The following is a 21149-nucleotide window of genomic DNA, read 5'->3' on the forward strand; positions in this document are numbered from 1 at the left end:
ACACCAGTAGCTTGCCAAGTATACATAAAAGAATGATATCTAGGGACTAGATACATAGTACAGGGGTTAGGCATTTGCCTTCAACACAGACGGCCTGGATTTGATCCCTTGCATCCCATCTGGTCCCAAGAGCCGCCTGGAGTGATCCCTGAGTGCAGAGCCAGAACTAAGCCCTGAGCACCACCAGGTATGGCCCAAAAAACAAAAGAATGATAGTCTACAGAAAAATCACTGACTTTGTAGTAAAATTAGTATCTATGTTTGTATTGTGTTCCTTTGGGCTGAAAAAGCTAATTTTCACTGGATGGATAATTACTACTCTGATTCCTAAAAACACAGAACAAGGAAAGCATGTAGGACACTTGCCTTGCACATGGCTGACCCAGGATCAATCCCCAACACTAAATATGGTCCCTGAGCCCTCCAGGAGTGATCTCTGAGCACAGAGCCACGAGTAAATCCTTAGATACCCACTGCCACATGTGGACCAAAACCAAAAAAGTAAAATTACAAAATTTAGAAAATGCAGAACAGGTAAAAAATAATTTCTAACTGCCCACACCTCTAGGAAGGAGTCAGCAGCAATCAGTTCAGAGAGACAGTGCAGCAGGTAAGACACTTGCCATGTGGCCGACCCAGTTACGATCCCCAGCACCAAAAATGGTCCCCTAAGCTTCACCAGAAGTGATCCCTGAGCACTGTTGTTTGGGTGTGGCCCACAAACAAAACAAAGGTATCGATCAGCACTTTAGTATTAATGAAAGCAAACACAATGAAAAATACATTCTCAATTTCAGGCTAAGAATTGAGCCAACGAGCTCAATGGGCTGAGGTCATGCTTGCATGCAGAAAGCCTGGGTTCACCAGGTCCCCCAAACACTTCGCAGAATGAACCCTGAGTAACCTCTGGTGTATTCCAAAAGAAAATAACAAAATCAGACTGAGTAGTAAACATTTTCTATCCATAAATCATTACAAGCACAGTCTCTGAATTTCTATCGCTGTACTTAAAACAAATACATGACACAATAAAGTTGAATAGTTTACAATACCGCTTCCATTTTTAGACTTCTTCTGCCCTGATTTCTTCTTTGAAGCAACTGCTTCTGAAGGGGGTGTTGGTTGTGTAGTAACTGGGACAGGTTCTACTTTTTTGCCTATAATCTTTGATAGATCACTTTCTTTGCTAACTTGTTCTTCTGGTACAAGTTTGTGTTTCTTTTCCTTCTTCTTTCGTTCTCTGACACTACTTGAAGTTTCAACTGCGTTCAGTGGAACAGGTACAACTTGCTCATCTTCTACAGCCAGTGCATCAGATAATTTAAAGTCCCGGGGTACAGTCTCTGAATCAGACTCATGGAGGTTCCCATTCTGAATTTCTTTCTTTTTATTCTTTTTCTTTTCTGCTTTCTTTTTATCTGTTTTGGTGGGAATAAGTTTTTGTTCTCTCTTCTGTTTTGCAAGAACTTCATCATACAATGTTTCTTTCATGAAAAGCCAGAAGAATAGAAAAATCACTGTAATAACTATTGAAGGAATAAGGACAATAAAATATGTTGACTCATAAAATTCCATGGTGCTTTTCTTACTGTGATCCTATAAAACCTAAATGTGAAGAAAGAAAAAAGCATACTCAGTCTCACAAAAAATACACAATACTTCTGCTTTTCCAAGTGACATTCAAATCTTAGGCAAAGTAATTGCTTTAAAATCTGTCTACTGTAACTCAGATATAGAGTACAGAGTATAGAGTAAAATCAACTATAGAGTACAACAGGTAGGGCACTTCTTTGCACGCTGCAGACCCAGGTTCAATCCCCAGCACCCCAAACGGTCCCCGAGCCCTGCCAAAAGTGATCCCTGAGCAAAGAGCCATAGCTCAGGCTAAGCCTTAAGCAACATTGGGTTGTGACCCAAAAACTAAATCTATACACACATACGCATGCACGCACACACACAGGCAAGTGTATGGGAACTAGAAATAGTTATTATAATATGTCCTATTTTTATTTTTATTTTCTCAATAATGTAGGAGTATTGCTATTTATTCATCCATTGAAATTTTTTAAATCACATGCAAGGATCCTAATATGACTATCATATGTGGAAATAAAGGGACATTAACTATAACCAAAATATGTAGTATATAGCACTGTAGCACTGTTGTCCCGTTGTTCATTGATTTGCTCGAGCGGGCACCAGTAACGTCTCCATTGTGAGACTTGTTACTGTTTTTGGCATATCGAATATGCCACGGAGAGCTTGCCAGGCTCTGCTGTGCAGGCATGTGCGGGCAGGATACTCTCAGTAGCTTGCCAGGCTCTCCGAGAGGGACGGAGAAATCAAACCCTGGTCGGCCGCATGCAAGGCAAACATCCTACCCACTGTGCTATCGCTCCATCTTTACTAAAGTACCACTCTTGCAGCCAAAAGGAGAAGTTATTCATCTCTTCATTTGGAGTTAAGCCTATTCACAAATTTACTAATCCCTTCATTCCAGTGACTTTAGCTTTTCATGATGTAGTGGAACATACCAGAGATATGGAATATATGAAGGCAAGAATCAAAGTACAAGATGTAAGTTTTACATTAAATTACAAATTAGGTTTTCTCAAAATTTTTCTCGATTCCCCTTAAGACAAATAAGTTGCACTGCCAAATCACTGCTTATCACCATCATTCCTATGGTGTACATACAGTAGAATATCAACTTTCCTTGATTTGTGACTGCTAAATCTAATACCTATATAACTTTAGATTAAGAAAGAAATCAAAGCAGAAAAGTTCTGGAAACAAATGAGACTAAAAACATGTGCTGTCAAAAAATATGGGACAGAGAGCAAAAGCAGCACTCAAGGGAAGGTCACATCTATACAGACTTACATCAGTAAATAAGACAAGGATCAATAAAACATCATCACATCTTAGGTAGCTAAAAATAAATAAAACGCTATAAGAGGAAGGAAATAAAAAACTAAAGTGAAAATGCATAATAGAAATTTAAAAGGCATTACAAAAAGATGAATGAAACTAAGAGCTCTTCGGAAAAAAAAAATTACAAACCCTTAGCTAAACTTAGAAAAAAAAAACAAAAAAAGTAACAGGATCAGAAATTAGAAGGGTAAAGTTACAACTTACATTACAGAAATGCAAAACACCATAAGACATTACTCTGAACAACTTAAAGCTCTAAACAGAACCTAAAAGAAATTCTTAGAATAATTTAATCTCCCAATACTGAAACAGAAAAAAAAAAGAAAATCCTGAATTAATCAAAATACTTCCCCAAAACAAGGGTATAAGTCCAAATGGGTTTACTAATGCATTCCACCAGAGTTTAAAGAGAATTTACCAGCTATCCTGTTCATGTCTTTATTTGAATTCTTCTAAATAGCTTATATAAGGCCAATATTACCCTAATACCAAAAGCTTACAGACATCAGCTTTTTTAAAAAGTATTAATACAGACAATATTCATGCAGAAAATAAATGTAGATATGCAAAGACCTACAACAATACATGACCAAGTAGGTCTTATTCCAAGAATATGTAAGTTCAATATACTCAGACCAATTAAGGTAACACATCAACAAAGAGAAAAAATAAAGGCATGATCTGATCATCCAGATCTGAGCTGAGCTGATATTATATACTGCATCAAAACCGTACTTTCAGCTAAAATATGATTCTGTTTATTTTTAGACCACACCCAGCAGTACTCAGGGCTTACTTAATGGCTCTGAGCTCAGGGATCTATCTCACTTGGAAAGGCTAGGGGGACCATATGTGGTGCTGGGAACTAAACCCTGGCCAGTTATGTGCAGGGCAAGTGCCCCACCTGCTATACTATCACTCGGGCCCCTGACTGAGATATGTAGATTTCAAACACCAATTCCAAATAATAATATTCCTATAAAAGTATTGCTTGTCAGAGTGGCCTCAGTACTTTTAATGCAAACCATAATGCCCAAAAGCAGAGAGAAGAGAGGAAATTGTCTGCCATAGAGGCAGGGGGTGAGGTGGAGTGGGGATGGCAGAAAGGATACTGGGGACATGGGTGGTGGAAAATGTACACTGGTGGAGGGATGGGTGTTTGATCATTTTATGACTGAAACTCAATCATGAAATCTTTTGTGACTGTATCTCACAATGCTTCAGTTAAAAAAGAAAAAGGAAAACAAATTGTTTGTATAATATTCATGTGAAAACCAAATAAAAGTGACTTGTATTTTTCCCCCTGGGGATGGGGGGGCAGTGCTGGGCAACACACGGTGGCTCTCAGGGCTTAATTATGCTTTGCGCTCAGTGATCATTCAAAGCAACCAAAAGGCAAAATAATCTTGATAATAAAAACATTAAGTTCCATGATATGGGAACTCCATTAACAACAGCTTTTCTAAAATTAACTTTACAGACAACAGTGAAATCTCAAAGCCATGGTACAAATTCTTCTTTTAACCCACAACACATAGTTATTTCTATGACTCACCACTAACACACTCCTTAAATTATTTCAGCAATGCCCATTCTAAAGTACTGCTGCCCCATCTGAAATAAAACCAACTAATACCAGAGATAAGTAATGAAACAATTTCTCCATTAAGTAACATGTCACAACATATGAAACTTTCTGTCTCTAACCAAACATCATTTTTTTTTCCTTTAATACAAGCATTCCTTTGCTGGTAGTTTATTCTGCAGATACATCACACAAATACAAAAGATACACAAAGCAAGTTCTCTAATAACTTTAGCAACCTAACTTCATAAAACTAGATGGAACCATATGCCCAGCATTATGTAAAAAAATAATCTTGTAATAGTTTCATGTGTAGAAGGACATTACAAAAAAGTTATATGTAAAGCACACTGCATAGGACTAGGGATATAGTTCAGCTTCGTAGCAGTTGTGTTGCCTATGTGACACCCAGGGTACAATCCCCAGCATGGGGAGGAGAAAAACAGCATAGAGAAAAAACTCCTTTTATGTGTCAGACACGAGTATACACACTTAGAAAACTCATGAAAAGAATCAGAAACCAGTTACTCCAAGGTGATTTCTGGTTACTTATTCTTTATGACCTTCAGAATGGTTAGTTTCCCAGTACGTGAATGTAATTTTAAGTTACACACACACACACACACACACACACACACACACACACACACGACACATGGAGGGAGGAGTTTGCTACTAGTTGACCCTGTTGTTTCTGGGGTCGACTAGCAAAAGATCTCTGAGCAGCACCAGAAGTGGCTGGAGCAATAGCACAGTGGGTAGGTCATTTGCATTGCATGTGGCAGACCCGGGTTTGATTCCCAGTGTCCCGAGCACTGCCAGGAGTTATTCCTGAGTACAAAGCCAGGAATTAATCCCTGTGCATCGCTGGGTGCGACCCAAAAAGCAAAAAAAAAAAAAAAAAAGAAGAATTGAAACATGTTAATGGTTTTTAAGGCTAAGATAGGAAACACAGGGCTACAAGTCTAGTAAGTGGAAATATGACAGGTACATAAGACAAACTTGAAAGGTCTACCTTCAACAAAGGGCATGTAATAGAAAATAAATCCCGATTCACACCGGACTAAAAATGTTTAACTGCTTTTTGTAACATACAAAAGATAGACAAAAGAATTATTTTATAAAAACAATTCTGAAATACATATTATACTATAAAATATAAACATAAATATATAGAGTCTCTGCCAATCTAGACTACCCCACAACCTCTCCACAAAAATAAAACAAAAAACAAACAAACAAGCAAACAAAACACCACCCAAAATGGCTCTTCGGTCATCTGTAAAAATTTCCTCCTACCTAGTACAGTATGCACAGCTCAGCATTTGCAGATTTATTCCTCCTAAAGGTGATCTTACAATTACTCCCCCACAAAAAAAGCAAATAGACAAAAACTGAATTCAAAATAACAGAATGAGACCACAAAATATTTTTCAGCTATTAAAGAAAAAAAAATCACACACCTAGAAAAAATTAGTTTTTTTATAAATTATACAATTTATACAAAATATAAATTGTATGGACCCACACACTAAGCATATACACAGACACTAAAAACTCAACAGAATGATAATTATACACAATTGAAGAAAGATAAACATAAAACTGACAAAGCAATGCACAGAATATTTTAGGAAAACTGTGAAAGAAAAACTGACACTTAAGCAAGAATGAAAAAGTCCTTTTAGTCAAAAGGGATTTCAAGGAGGAAAGGAACTAAGAAAGACAGTGAGGAGATGATTAAGAACTTCAAAAATTATTTAAGATATGAATCTTCCAGTTCATATCTAAAATTATTAGTAAGCATGTTAGTAAAACTGTAGCTAAAGTACTAAAAGTAACACAAAGAAATAAAAATAGACACACAACTCAGCCAAATACAAAGTGTAACAATCTACATTGATACAATAATGATTAACAGAGAATTCCAGACCCAACAAAACACTGTAATATTGTTTTCAGAAGTAATAAAGTCTTACTAACTTGTCTAAGAAACAAAACTGCTAATTCAATAACCTAGAAGGTGGCTTTTGTAAATAAATAAATAAGTGTAAATAAATTCTTCCCTCCAGAATAACAAGTGAAAATTTCCAACATATCCAAATTTCCAAATTATACATTACATATTAGTGATTATAGCTGACCTATTTTTCTAAAAAAAAAAAAAAAAAAACTTTTTTTTTTTCCCCGCTTTTTGGATCACACCTGGAGATGCACAGGGGTTACTCCTGGCTCTGCACTCAGGAATTACCCCTGGCCGTGCTCAGGGGACCATATGGGATGCTGGGATTTGAACCCGGGTCGGCCGCGTGCAAGGCAAACTCCCTACCCACTGTGCTTTCTCTCCAGCCCCCCCCCCAAAAAAAACTTTTAAAGAAATCAGTGGGGAAAAATGCTATCAAATAATTTTCTCTTTCCAGCATCTCAATTACAGTGTTCAGAGCTTCCAAGCAATCTTTCTATAAAGCTCAGACAAAACTTCATCATGATGAGGATAATACAGTGGGTACAGCATTTGCCTTGCATGTGGCCAACACCGATTCTATCCCTGGCACCCGATTTAGTCTCTAGAACCTTGCCAAAAATAAGCCCTAAGCACTGCTATGGCCCCAAAACAAGCAAACAACTTTCTAATGTTTTACAGTAAAGTTTGCACAGTAATAGTAAACATCTATTTTTTCCCTAAGATTTGACAATCTATTCTTTAGTCTACATTTCAAAAGTTCACATTTCATTTTTTATTGTTATGATGACTAAATTTTAATTTTTATTTTAAAAATATGGTTTTTTTAATCAATGAAGCAATACAGTGAAACTCATATGAAATCATTATCCAAAAAAGGTCATCTAGCAAAGAACCCCTTGTTCTTTGCAACTTTCTTTGTAAAAATCAAGCAATAAAACAGCCTAAGCTTCCATCGATAGTCCCCAAAAATCTAATTTGAAGTAATGAGTAAAGAGGGCCAGAGAGAAAGGAGTTATAAAGTACTTGCCCTGTATGATGCAGATTGATCCCTGGTATCACTTATGCCCCCCACACACAGCACTGGCGGTCAGAAGTGATTCCTGAGCATAGGTGGGTGTGGTCCAAACACAAAAACCAAAAAAAAAAGGGCAAAGGACCTAACTCAACATTTACCGAAGAAGATATATAAATAGGTATATATCTTATATAAATATAATAAGATATATAAATATAAATAGGTATGTAAAAAAAGTTACATACCTAATATGCCCAGTTAATCATTAGAAAACTGCAACTCAAAATCATAGTATCGCCTGTTAGAAAGGTATCAAAAAGGCAAGCAGTGCTGACTAGGATGTGGAGAAAGGAATTCCCTGTACAGGGTTGATGGGTATAGTCACTGTGGAAAATAGTAGGGGGAGTTTTCAAAAACTAAAAATAGAAGTATCATATGATCCTGCAATTCCACTTATAGAAATATATCCAAAGGAAATGAACTCACTATCTCAAAGAGGTTCTCTGCCACCTCCTTGCTCATGGCAGCAATATTTATAAACATCAATAAATAAAAACAGCCTAAGGGCCAGAATTATAGTACAGTTGATAGTGTGCTTGCCTTGTATGTGACCTAACTGGGTTCACATTCCGTGGGGTCTCCCATACACCACCAGGAATAATTTCTGGGTACAGAGCCACGAGTAACCCCTGAGTATTGCTGGGTGTGGCCAAAAAAAGCAAAGCAAAACAAACAAACAAACAAAAAAAATGCCTAACTACCCATCAACCAATGAAAGGATAAAGAAATGTGATGTGCACGCCCTGGGCCCAGATAAACCCGGAGCCGCTGAGCGCGAATCGGACCCTCTGCGGCGCTTAAAGACTTTGACTCCAAAGATGTAACACATTCGGGCATCCAGCGCAGCACCCGAGAGCAATGCATTGGGACACCAAACTGGGCTACAACTCGGTGCTGCTGGGGGTGGATTTTTTTTTTTTCCTCCCCACCCTGTCTTCCTGCATGGAAAGCGGCGGGCTGGCGGCACCATGTGGCAGGCGCCATCTTCTGATTCCAGACCCACAGGTATTTGGATTTTACTTTGGGGGCTCCCAGGAACTCATGGGAAGGGGGTGTAACCGGCACGCCCTCGGCCCAGATAAACCCGGAGCCGCTGAGCGCGAATCGGACCCTCTGCGCCTAAAGACTTTGAATTCAGAGACTTCTTACAGCAATGCACTGGGACTGTGAGCTGGGCTATGTAATTTCTGGCAGAATTCTCCCTGGACTTTATACAGAAATCCAAAACTTAACATTTATAATTGTTCAGCAATGTGAATTGGTTCCATTTGAACAGGTCTGACTTGGGGGGGAAACTCCAAATAATAACAGTAAGTTTTTGTTGAAAATATTGAAGGTTTTTAATGTAGCAGCCACCTCTGGACTGTGAACTAAACAAAAGCCCCACGCTGGCCGACGTGGCGTGGCGTACACCATACTATGAGGCGCAGGAAGGGGGATGAGGGGGAAAAAGAAAAAAAAAAAAAGGGAAAAGGAAAAAGAGAAAAAAAAAAGAGAGAGAGAGAGAGAGAGTTATGTCAACTATAGTGAGTTTTGTGTTGAATTATGGAATGTAATCAAGGTAAAGAAAAAATGAAGTGAAATTCATTAGTTATACAGTAGGGGGTAGGGGGTGGGGGCGGGGGGTATACTGGGGTTTCTGGTGGTGGAATATGGGCACTGGTGAAGGGATGGGTGTTTGAATATTGTATAACTGACATATAAACCTAAGAACTTTGTAACTTTCCACATGGTGATTTAATAAAAATTAAAAAATATATATGATGTGGGGGCTGGAGTGATAGCACAGCGGATAGGGTGTTTGCCTTGCATGCAGCCAACCCGGGTTCGATTCCCAGCATCCCAAATGGTGCCCTGAGCACCACCAGGGGTAATTCCTAAGTGCAGAGCCAGGAGTGACTCCTGTGCATTGCTGGGTGTGACCCAAAAAGGAAAAAAAAAAAAGAAATATGATGTGTCTAGATAAGCATCCGTGTACATTCATATTAATATAAAAGGAGTATTAGCTATTAAAAAAGGAAAGCAAACATCTGCAATAACATGAAAATTGAGGACATTATGTTGTGGAAATGCAAAGATATTAATTACTGTACAATCTCAGTTATATGTGGAAACTAAAAATTGCAACTCTTAGAAACAGACCAACAACTGCAAGGAATATAGATTTGATAAAAAGTGACCAAGGATATAGACTTAAGAGTTAAAAGGTAAGTAAATTCAGAGGCTAGAGAGATAGTACAGCAGGAAGTGCCTGTCTTGAGCCAACCCAGGTTCAATCCTGGCATCCTGCAAGGTCACTCTTACCCTGCCAGCAGTGATGCCTAAGCACAAAGCCAGAAGTAAACTCTGAGCACAGCAGGTATAACCCAAAAAGAAAAAAAGAAAAGAAAAATGAGCTAAGGGGCTGGAATAATAGCACAATAGATAAGGCACCTGCATTGCATATGGCCGACCCAGGTTAAATCCCTGGCATATTTATCCCATATAGTCCCCTGAGCACTACCAGGAGTGATCCCTGAGTGCAGAGCCAAGAGTAAGCCCTGAGCACCTCAGATTGTGGCCCTAAAAACAAGGTGGTGCAAAGACAGGGAAGATTTGGGATCTTTTACTACACGAAACAGACAGAAAAGAACAATTCCTATCCTTCCCCCTTTTTGGAGCACAAGAATTTACTCTAAAAGACACCAAGCCAATGAATCATCCCAAACAGATGCGGTTTGGGCTAAACACTCTGAGGCCTTCTCAAAATGGAGGAGGGCAGATTCACCTCAGTCAGTGTCAGAAGGCCCAGCAGCCCCTACCCACACCTGACATGCTCCAGTATTAAACAGCCCAGCTCTATCAATAAACCTCATCAATTCCTCAAGCACAATTTGTCCCAACTCCACAGCTCCTTGAGCACACAGCTACAAGTGTGACTGCACTACACCTCCAAATTTCACAGTACCAACAGCCCAGTAATTTTTATGGGAAAGTTGCATAGAAACCCGCCATATTCAATGAATTAAACCGACAACATAGCACCAACCAGGTAGTGCAATCAACTCAGTAAGTCCTCAGTCATTTTTGTGGCACCACTGTGAGATGTAACAATTATCATAAATCCTCTTTTATCAATCTATTATGTGGTAATTTCATTCGTCATTTTGTAAATAATATAAGTAATATGAAGCAATTTTTTTGTGTGTGCCTACAAATGGGGCAGGTTGCAGGGAGGTGGAAGAAAGGTATGGAGACTGGTAACACTGGGGGAAAAGTCACATTGTGGGATTAGTGTTACAACACTGAATGCTTGAAATTACTGTATTATGAGCAACTTTGTAAATTACAGTTTAAATTTTAAAAGACAAAACAATTAAAAAAGGCAGAAATTTGGAAGACACTAATTGGATTTTAAAATGATACAATGTGACAGTGACAAAGTGAAAACTCTGTATAAGAGTGGCACAGAACACAAGAGGTCAGATAACAAAGCCAATGACAGTAGTATATATCCTCAGGCACAGAAGATTAAAGTTTCTAAGTCTGTACTTCACATCACAGTAGAAAAATTTCAAGTGTAATATATCACCTATAAAAAATCAATAACGACTAATGCATTAACTTTTTTTTCAGCCTAGAAATATGCTATCACCAAAAACAAAATTGTCAAAAAGACATGCTACACTTCAATTTCGACGATTCAATTTTCTAACATATATTTACAATTATTCTATGCATCCTAATTTTAAAACAAACAGTTTTGTTTTATTTTTCTCTTTGGGTCTCTGGGCCACACTGAGCAATCTTCACAGGCTACACATGACTCTGTTTAAGAATCAATCCCCAAAGTACCCGAGAGACTATATGTAGTGCCAGGGATCAAACCAGGGTCAGCTGCATGCAACACACTTTATTTTCTAACACCAAGAACTGTAATAATAAATGACTTTTAAGTAATACTGGCAAATTTTTTTAACTACATGTCACACCCACTTTTCTGCCCAAAATAAGGCCATAAATTCGTAATGATCATGTACTGAAATATGATAGCTAACAGTAAATCTTAGGACTAAAGAGATAGTAGAGAGGTTAAGGAGTCTGACCTGGATTTGCTTCCTGGCACTATGTTTGGTTCACTGAGCCAAGAGAAAGCCCAGAACACTACCAGGTATGGTCCCAAAACACAAGAGTAAATCTTAAAGTTGTTCCAACACCAAAAAGAAAAATCTTAACTACTTGAGATGATCCATATATTAACTCAAATTACTCTTATAATCACTTTACAATAAATACTGTAACAAATTATCACACAATTTAAGCTTAAGAAGACAATGTCTATAAAGCTAACAAAAGATTTTATTAAATACAGCCCAAACCAGTACCCCTATCCTATAGCATTCCACTCTTTGTGCTTAGAAACCATGTTTAACCAACCTCAAGACCCATACAAAGACAGATACAGTACACAACTGCCACAATTCTACGTTCCAAAAATCCATGAAAGACATCTGTTTTTTCCATTATTACAAGATGCCTAAAGTTTGGGGTCTTTTTATTTGTTTTATGTGAAAGCTGTCATATACTAAAAACAGCCAAAGGCTGACAAGCTAAATGGTGAATTCACTACTGGTAAATCTAGACAATGCCACAAAAAAATTTTAAAGCATCAAAAATTGTTCTCTACTGGACTGGAGAGATAGTAAAGTTTTTGTCCTGCATACAGTTGACCCCAATTTGATGAGCAGAACCATATACGGTCCCCTGTGCAGAAAATAGTAAGGAGTAAGTCATAAGCACAGCCAGGTGAGGCCCAATCTCCTTACTCTGCTGAAAAAACCCACAGACACAACGTTCCAAAAGTCATTCACTATGGACCAGGCACATCCCCATGTTCCCCTTTTAAGTGAAGTCTTCTTTACTAGATCAGGAAAACCCAGTACGTACTAAAAACATGTACCTTTGGTGACCACTTGACAAACAAGCTATTGATCCTTGGAAGCAAAAATAAGTATTGAATATGGGTGAACAATAGTTGAAATTAAACATTAAAGGACTGTATCACAAAGTTGCCAATAATGATTTAGAGAATACTTTAATCATGTATCAAAGGACTTCGTTCTTTGCCTGACCTTACTAACATTTTAATCAATTACATGGATAATGATAAGACAAGCTTACCAGTTAATGTTACAGTGAAGGATAACGCAAAATTGAGAACAAAGGGCTTCAACAAAATAATGTTTCATAACCATCTTCCCCCTGTTACAAAATGTTTCAATTCCCTAGCAGGAATTTTAGTGACTATTTCAGGTAAGGAAGAACAGCGTATTATTTCATTTATATCTCTTGAAATGTACTTTTCATACAATGGCTTTGGGAAGAAGGAGTAACTGGTAATTGTTCACTTAAACATACATACAAGATACTCTACAAAGACTCCAAACAGTAGGTAGAGTAATCCCTAGCACCCCAAACAGTCCTCTGAGCCCACTAGGAGTGATCCCTGGATGTCACTGGGTGTGGCCCAAAGACAAACAAAAAAGACTCCAAATCACCAGGTGTGGCAAGATAAGAAAAGCAAAATACCAACAAATTACTCAAAGGCACACCTCAACATAAGGTTTCCAATTAGGCTTATGAAAATAAATCTCTTATTTCCATATAATTTTAGGTAGTAAGTCTCAACCACACAAGTTCGAATGAACCCAGAACATTTTGCTTTGTGTACATATGCCACACAAGGGATGCAGAGCTGTATTTCTGACACTTCTTAAACTTTTCTATCTCAATCTATTTTCTCAGTACCTAAAGGACTTGTGCCTGGCCTTTATTCCCCTAACGTTACTCTACTGTGCTACAATTTGACTATTAAGAACAGACTGAATGTAACAACTCTGATTTCCAAAAAGGTTTAAACTGCTGAAGGAAATAATACAGAGGCTTTCTCTTCAAGCCAGTGTTCACCTTTGAACATGTATCTTGCTTGCTCTTTGCTTATTTACTCTCTCAAGCTTACACATATTTCTTTCCTTCATTTCTTTTTTGCTGCCCACCCCTCACATACTTCTAAGTTTTCTTCAATAAAATATTATCTTGCTTCAAACACACAAAAGAAAATGTTAGACTTTCAGAAGAACTTACTCCACATATACCCACCAACCACAATCACATTTTCTCTTTATCTCTTGACTGCAAGGTTAACACTTTCCTATGCGAAAACTGTGTGTGATCGAACCTAAGCAATTAACTAATTCTTCAATGAAATTAATAAAAATATATTTATGCAATGACCTCTCTTGGCAGCAGGGTTTTCAAGAATGACTCCAACACATCCAAAACTGAGTATTTATGCTTTTCAAACCTGAGATAACAATCAACAATAGTTTGGCAGCATGGGATAGCAGTCCTACCTCAAAAAGGAAAATGTTTTCATTTTTAGTTGGAGTAGCAAGCAATACCTGTATCCAAAACAGACTAAAGAAACACAGGATGAATAAAATCAATAGAAGCAATAATCACAATTGAACGATAAAGATTTTAATTGATAGTAATTTTAAGATCAGGTTAGCTCCACAGAACTAAATACCCAACAAGATTAAGAGCAGATTTGAGCAAAGGAAAGGAACAGACCACTGAACCAGCACATGCAGAATAAGTGAATGAACCTCCCAATGAGAAAGCTTCTTTCCCAAACACTTAAGAAGTGATGAAACATAAAAAGTCAACAAAGAAATGACTTTAAAATCTCAATAAGTCAGAAATGTAACGAAAATTTTTAAATTAACCCTCATCTAAAATGGAGACATATAAGGGGAAAGGAGTGGATACTGGCTGCTCTGAAACAGGTAGAAATTCAGCTTTGACAGGTAAAGTAATAACAACAGAACAAAACAAGATCTGCACGTCTTGTGAGGTGGTGCCAAGGATTAAAAAGAGGAGGAAACAAGGAAAGAAATGAGGAATATGATGAAAAATAATCAAGCTACAAAAGTGTATTACCTAGAACTATAAAGCTTTATAGAAGCTCTAAGCAGGGAGAAGGACAAACTATGCAGTCCCAGCAATTTTTAAATTTACAACTCCTTGATATCAAATATCAAGTTCAGTGTTTATTCGTATTTCTAACTCCCTTTAAATATCTTTCAATTATTCTGTTTGATGAGCTTAATTCTTAACCTCATTTATAATCCTTGTATATCTTTTAATTCCTAGAACTTAGGGGTGGAAAATACTAAGAAACGGTCCTATAGAGTTTCACGATTAAAGGTCAGAGCTGATTTAAGTTATGACTTGTATAGGAGGCACATGTGCTGCCCGAGTCCATGTGCTGCTTTCGCACACGTGGCCAAACACATGTGGGTGTCACCCGCATCTCCCCTCTTGAGATGTGTACTGTGTGCTTTCATGTGATGATGCCAGGGTATGTGTAGGGACTCCTCCACCCTTGGAGAAGCCTGCATTCTCTCTTGAACAGTTACTCTCTCCCTCCCCCCCACCTTCCCCTCCACAGCTTCAAAAAAACCTCCAAATAAAATCTGTTTTACTTCAAAAAAAAAGAAAGACAGGAAGTATAGCACACTTCCAAAAGTATGTACCAATCTACTGCCATCTCTCTCTTTGTGGTATCAGCAGTTATTGGTGATCTTTGCCCAGACATTCAACAGAAGACATTCTAAGTTCATCATTTCTTCTTTACCACATAGAAAACATCTATAGAATCTTTCGTTTAGAAACTTTCTGTTAGAAACTAGGTTAGGGGCTAAAGCGACAGTACAGTGGTTAGGGAGCTTGCTGTACATGTGACCGACCCTCAGGTTCAATCCCCAGCAGTCCATATGATCCCCCAATAGACGGATCCCTGAGGACTGATCCCTGAGGACTGATCCCTGAGCAAAGGCAGGACTAAGCTTTGAGCACTGCCAGGTGTGCCCAATGCCTCTCCCCCCCCAAAAAAAAAAAATGAAGAGAAAAGAAAATTAGCTTACCCTAAAACACAAATCATAGAAAAGTAGGATTTATGCTTTCTCCTCTTTATCAACTACCAAAATGAGTCGGCCCAACAGCAACTAATTAAAGAGTTTTTAAAATACTGCTGTATCATTATGAACTTATAGATTTAAACACATTTTATAGGCTTCAATTTGTCACTATATTGACAATATATAGTTAAAAACTGTCCCTTTTGGCCAACGGGATGGGGGAACTGGGAGATGAGACCACACCTACCAATATTCAGGACTCCAGGCAAGGTTTAGGGAACCATAAATGGTGACAGGGACTGAACCTGCATCAGTCCCATGCAAGGCAAGCTGCTTTACTAGCTCTCTAACCCCTGAACAATAGCATCTTACTCAGGATGACTCATGGACTTTTCCGAAAATACTCAATTACTGTTAGGTTTGTTCTGTGAAACCTTGAATAACTGTACCCAGTTAAGCAGTGTTCAAATTCTTAACCCAAGGAAACAATGAAATAAGTGCATTTTAAGCCCCTCAATCTTTGTTCATATATAATTCAAATATAGAAATAGTTCAAATATAAGTTTAGTTTGTACAATTTCGTCCCATGAGGCTTAAAAAAATGCCAGTTATGAATGCAAGTTAATATTTTTATTATAAAAAGTCTCTTAAAATCCAGTCTGCCTGGGGGCTGGAGTGATAGCACAGCGGGTAGGGCGTTTGCCTTGCATGCAGCCGACCCGGGTTCGAATCCCAGCACCCCATATGGTCCCCTGAGCACCACCAGGAGTAATTCCTGAGTGCATGAGCCAGGAGTAACCCCTGTGCATTGCTGGGTGTGACCCAAAAAGCAAAAAAAAAAAAAAAATCCAGTCTGCCTACCAGGAGCACCTCTTACTAGTGAGTTTGTCATTTGTTTTTAGGACATTTTAGTCAATAGGGCCATAATTTTCTGTTTTTTCCTCTGTGGGTCATACCCAGTGTTGCACAGGGGTTACTCCTGGCTCATGCACTGAGGAATTACTCCTGGCGGTGTTTGGGGGACCATATGGGATGCTGGGATTCGAACCTGGATCAGCCGTGTGCAAGGCAAACACCCTACCCGCTGTGCTATTGCTCCAGCCCCAAGGGCCAGAATATTTTTAAGAAGCTAAATTATCACCTGCATGAGTGCATACAGATGCTTCTATTCAAATTTAGTACTAAAGGGTTTTTACTTAATTTCACTGACATAAAATCAAATCACTTTCAACAATGCTAAAAATTTCAGCTTTGAACAATTCCAACATAATCGGTCACTGTTTTAGTCCATGGTATACACATTACACAGTACTAAAATAAAAATACATTACTCCCAAAATACTATGACAGTTCAGATTTTCCTTTGTGCCATGCTTTTTTTCACTATCTTCCTAGGGTCTATGTTTCAATGGGATATGCAAGAAAGTTACTGTTTTCCTATTTAGGTTTGGGGAGGCTGCTGGTTTTTTTTTTTTTTGGAGGGGGGACACAGGGGCATGGGTTTAGGCTACACCCAACAGTGCTCAGGGATACTAGTGGCTCTATGCTCTGGATTGTGCAATGCAAGAATCTAACCAGGGCCTCCTTCATGCAAAGTATGTGCTCAGCCCATTGAGCTATCTCTCCAATCTGCAAGCTATCAAGAAAAAGTTATCTGGCAGAATTTTATCCTGGTGTCCATCAAGTAAATACACAGGATTCATTTGTTTCATTTAAAACTTTAATTATGTATCTACATGGCTCCAAAGTCCCCTAAAGGAAAGTAAAAATAAAAGCACAGTTTATAGTCCTGAAGTCTCCTACACTTTCTCTGCTCCCTAATTATCCATCATTTTTTAGGTTTAATTTAACTCTTTCATTTTAATATGTACAATAAATATATACATTTTCATTTTCCTCTTAGTACATATTACAAATATTCCTTCACCTTCCTTCAAGAAAAATGAAAATTGTTCCACAACAGGCCTAGTTTGTGACGAGAGGCACGGTGGTCAGGAAAAAAAAATAAAAACTTTTAAAGGGTAGAGGGGGCTATTCTTTGAGGGGGGAAGGTAGTTTAAAGGACACTCAAAATTAAGTCACACTAAGTGCTTACTTTGATGAAATACTGATACTGGACTAGAGATATACAAAAAAATCTTATTCTAAAGCAGATTATAAAACAAAAAATAGTAAATGAAATGTCTACAAGAAAAAGTATTTTCAAGTTTAAAAAATGAACCCTAAATATTAGTAAATGGACTCAGTAAGTTCTGATGGACAAGAGTAAAAAAATAGGCAAATTTCTAATGAAGTACTGAAGTCACATAGTACAACTTTAAAACATGACTTCCCAATCAACTAATCATGTTCAATAAACACAAATGAATTTGACCTGTATGCAGATATTTAAGATCTAAGGTAACAAGGGAGTTTTTAATGTACAGCTTAGCTTGTTCAAACTTATTTCAGAGATAACAAGAACTGAGCAAATCTAATCACTAAATTTTTGTACATACTTCCATCACAATTATTAATCAACAAAAGCAATCAGCACTTTTGAAGAACATTCATGAAATTGGTGTTTTTAATTTTGTTCTTTATTTTATCCTCAAAAGTAAATCTGAAGCCCTCTTCTTGAAACTCCTAACCACTGACTTCCTTTATTACAGCAGACCAAACCATTTCCTTGGCTACACAAATGACTCATTGCTAAGAACAATAATGTTCCCACATTTTACAGTGACAATGTAGTAAAACACTAGTTCTCTGTAAGACAATTACTGAAAGTATATGTTCTAATAGCACTGTAGCACTGACATTCCTTTGCTCATCAATTTGCTCGAGCGGGCACCAGTAACGTCTCCATCGTGAGACTTCTTGTTACTGGTTCTGGCATATTGAATACGCCACGGAGAGCTTGCTAGGCTCTGCCGTGCGGGCAGGATACTCTCAGTAGCTTGCCAGGCTCTCCAAGAGGGATGGAGGAATCGAACCCAGGTTGGTCACGTGCAAGGCAAGTGCCCTACCCACTGTGCTATCGCTCCAGTCCATGTTCTGATAAGTAACTACGTTAGTCAAAAAGTTTAAATGTGTGGGGCCAGAGAGATAGTACCAGAGATGAAGTCAGAGATGGGGAAGGGCACGTGCCATGCAGCACTTTGGTAAGACTCAATTCCCCGCACCCTATCCCTAAGCAAAGGACTATAAATCCAAGGTTTATAGGCTTAACTGGACTGGAGCGATAGCACAGCAGGCAGGGCGTTTGCCTTGCACGCAGCCAACCCAGGTTCGATTCCTCTGTCCCTCTAGGAGAGCCCCAGAGGCCGGCAAGCTACCGAGAGTATCCTGCCTGCATGGCAGAGCCTGGGAAGCTACCCATGGCGCATTCAATATGCCAAGAACAGTAACAAGTCTCACAATGGAGACCTTACTGGTGCCCACTTGAGCAAATCAATGAACAACAGGACAGTGATACAGTGATATGCTTAACCAGTCTATTGTATTTTGTTCTTTTAAAATTGACCCATACTACTGTAGAATGTTAAACCCCAAATATCCAAGGCAGTTCTAAGATAGTTCTATCAAAAATCCTGCTTTCAGGATTTATCTATCAAGACCATGATCACTGAGTTTTACCTCTGTCTAAATTATTAACCAAAATATTTTGGATGCAGTAACTCAAAACCTGCAAAATACTCCAATTCTGAGTTTCTGACATTTCTTTAAAAAGCAGATTCTGTTATCTATGTGGGACACACACACACACACACACACACACACACACACACATTCTATAATGTCCCCTGAGCAAAGCCAAGTGTGCCTCCCCAAAAAATAAAAAATAAAAAACTGAATGTGGATAAATGACAATACTGCTCTACTAATGCTTGGCAGCTAGGATCTTATAGTCTCTATGAATTTTATCTAATATGGAAACTATCTTAAGGACCTATATCACTGCATTAACTGATATTCTTGGAAAAATATATGGGTGTTATGTATAAAAAGCTAATACTTTTAGTTATCATTCCAACCTATATACTCACTTCTATAAATACATTAGATGTGCAAAAACAAAATAAGTTATTTCTATAAAAACTAGTTAAACTAAATCCTGTACTAGATCCTAATGCGTTAGAAAAACCTAGAAGGATTCTATACTTAGAATGAATTCCCAGTGCCCACATTTTTTTTTTAATTGAGTCACTAAGAGATACAGTTACAAAGCTGTTTATGCTCTGGTTTCAGTCATACAATGTTCTGACACCCATACCTCCACCAGTGTACATTTCCCACCACCAATGACCCCAGTTTCCCTCCACCATCCACCAACTATAATCTCTTCCCTCCCTCCTCCCTTTCCCCATCTCCCCTTGTTTAGCATTATGGTTTGACTTACAGTGCCTACATTTTCATTCCACCTTTAAGAAGCCAATACTAGAAACCAGTAGAAAAGGCTTTTGGTAGTCCTATTTATAGGAAAAAATCAGAGGACCTCCCCCAACTCAAAGGCAAGAGTTTGATACATACAGTATGAAAAAAATAATAAATATGAGGGGCCAGTGATAGTAGAGCAGATAAGGCCCTTGCCTTGCACAATGGATTCAATCCCTAGCACCACATATGGTCCCCCCCAAATCAGCCAGGAGTGATCCCTAGTGCAGAGCCAAGAGTAAGATCTGAGCACCAGGTGCCACCCAAAAACGAACCAAGAGGAAAGTAAAGCTCTTTAAAGTTAAAATGAATATTTAAACTGCAGAGGTCTTACTTTAACCACTTTTTTAATTATACTTAAGCACTGATCCAAATCACATGGGGTGGGTGATATGTGATGTCTACAACACTCTTTATATGTCCCTTCCTCCAGAAATGGATTCCCAAAGGCTTTGTGCCACTTCTTTTCTGCTCCCTGATGTTCCTAGGAAAGGAGCAAATTGAAAACTCCACTGAAGTATCCATCAGAGGAAGGACCAACTGCCAGCTAATTCAATTCACTTGCAATAAAGAGATCTTTAGGGGTCAGAGCAATAATACAGAGGGTAGAATATCTGCCTTGCCCACAACTGACCTAGGTTCAACCCTGGTATTCCATATAGTTCCCTGAGCACCACCAAGAGTAATTCCTAAGTATAGAGCCAGGAGTGAACCCTAAGCATCACCAAAAGCCAAAAGCCAAAAATATATATATATATTGAGTATCTCTGATGATCAGGAAATCCACAGAATTCAAAGCAAATAAAGACAGAAAGCCCTAACCAAACAGAGGTTACATTATAAGAAAGCAGAGAAGAGAGACTAGACACAACAAAATTACTGCTACAGAAAAAATATACCAGGGGCTGGAGAGATAGCATAGCGGGTAGGGCGTTTGCCTTGCATGCGGCCGACCCGGGTTCAAATCCCAGCATCCCATATGGTCCCCTGAGCACAGCCAGGGGTAATTCCTGAGTGCAGAGCCAGGAGTAACCCCTGTGCATCGCCAGGTGTGACCCAAAAAAAAAAAAAATCAAGAAAAAATATACCAGCGTACAAGAATCATAAGCAGGGTAGTACAGTTAACATTACATAAAATAGTAAAGCAAACCTTTCTAAAAAATATTTGAAAAGCAAAAATTTGAAAATGACTAAGAATCAAAGGAGCCTACT

General features: G+C 38.4%; 1 protein-coding gene across 11 annotated transcripts in view; it reads right to left on the reverse strand.

Moving 5' to 3' along the window:
• The window catches only part of KTN1 (kinectin 1), a 106657-nt gene that overhangs the window by 81280 nt on the left and 4228 nt on the right, over positions 1 to 21149 (reverse strand). For all 11 annotated transcript variants that reach the window (XM_055130544.1, XM_055130546.1, XM_055130539.1 and 8 more), the window contains exon 2: positions 1053 to 1605. In XM_055130544.1, the coding sequence (XP_054986519.1) occupies positions 1053 to 1575 (523 nt within the window). In that variant the 5' untranslated portion in view covers positions 1576 to 1605. The remainder of the gene's footprint in view (positions 1 to 1052; positions 1606 to 21149) is intronic.

This window comes from Sorex araneus, chromosome 3 (assembly GCF_027595985.1).
Source record: "Sorex araneus isolate mSorAra2 chromosome 3, mSorAra2.pri, whole genome shotgun sequence".
NCBI lineage: Eukaryota > Metazoa > Chordata > Mammalia > Eulipotyphla > Soricidae > Sorex > Sorex araneus.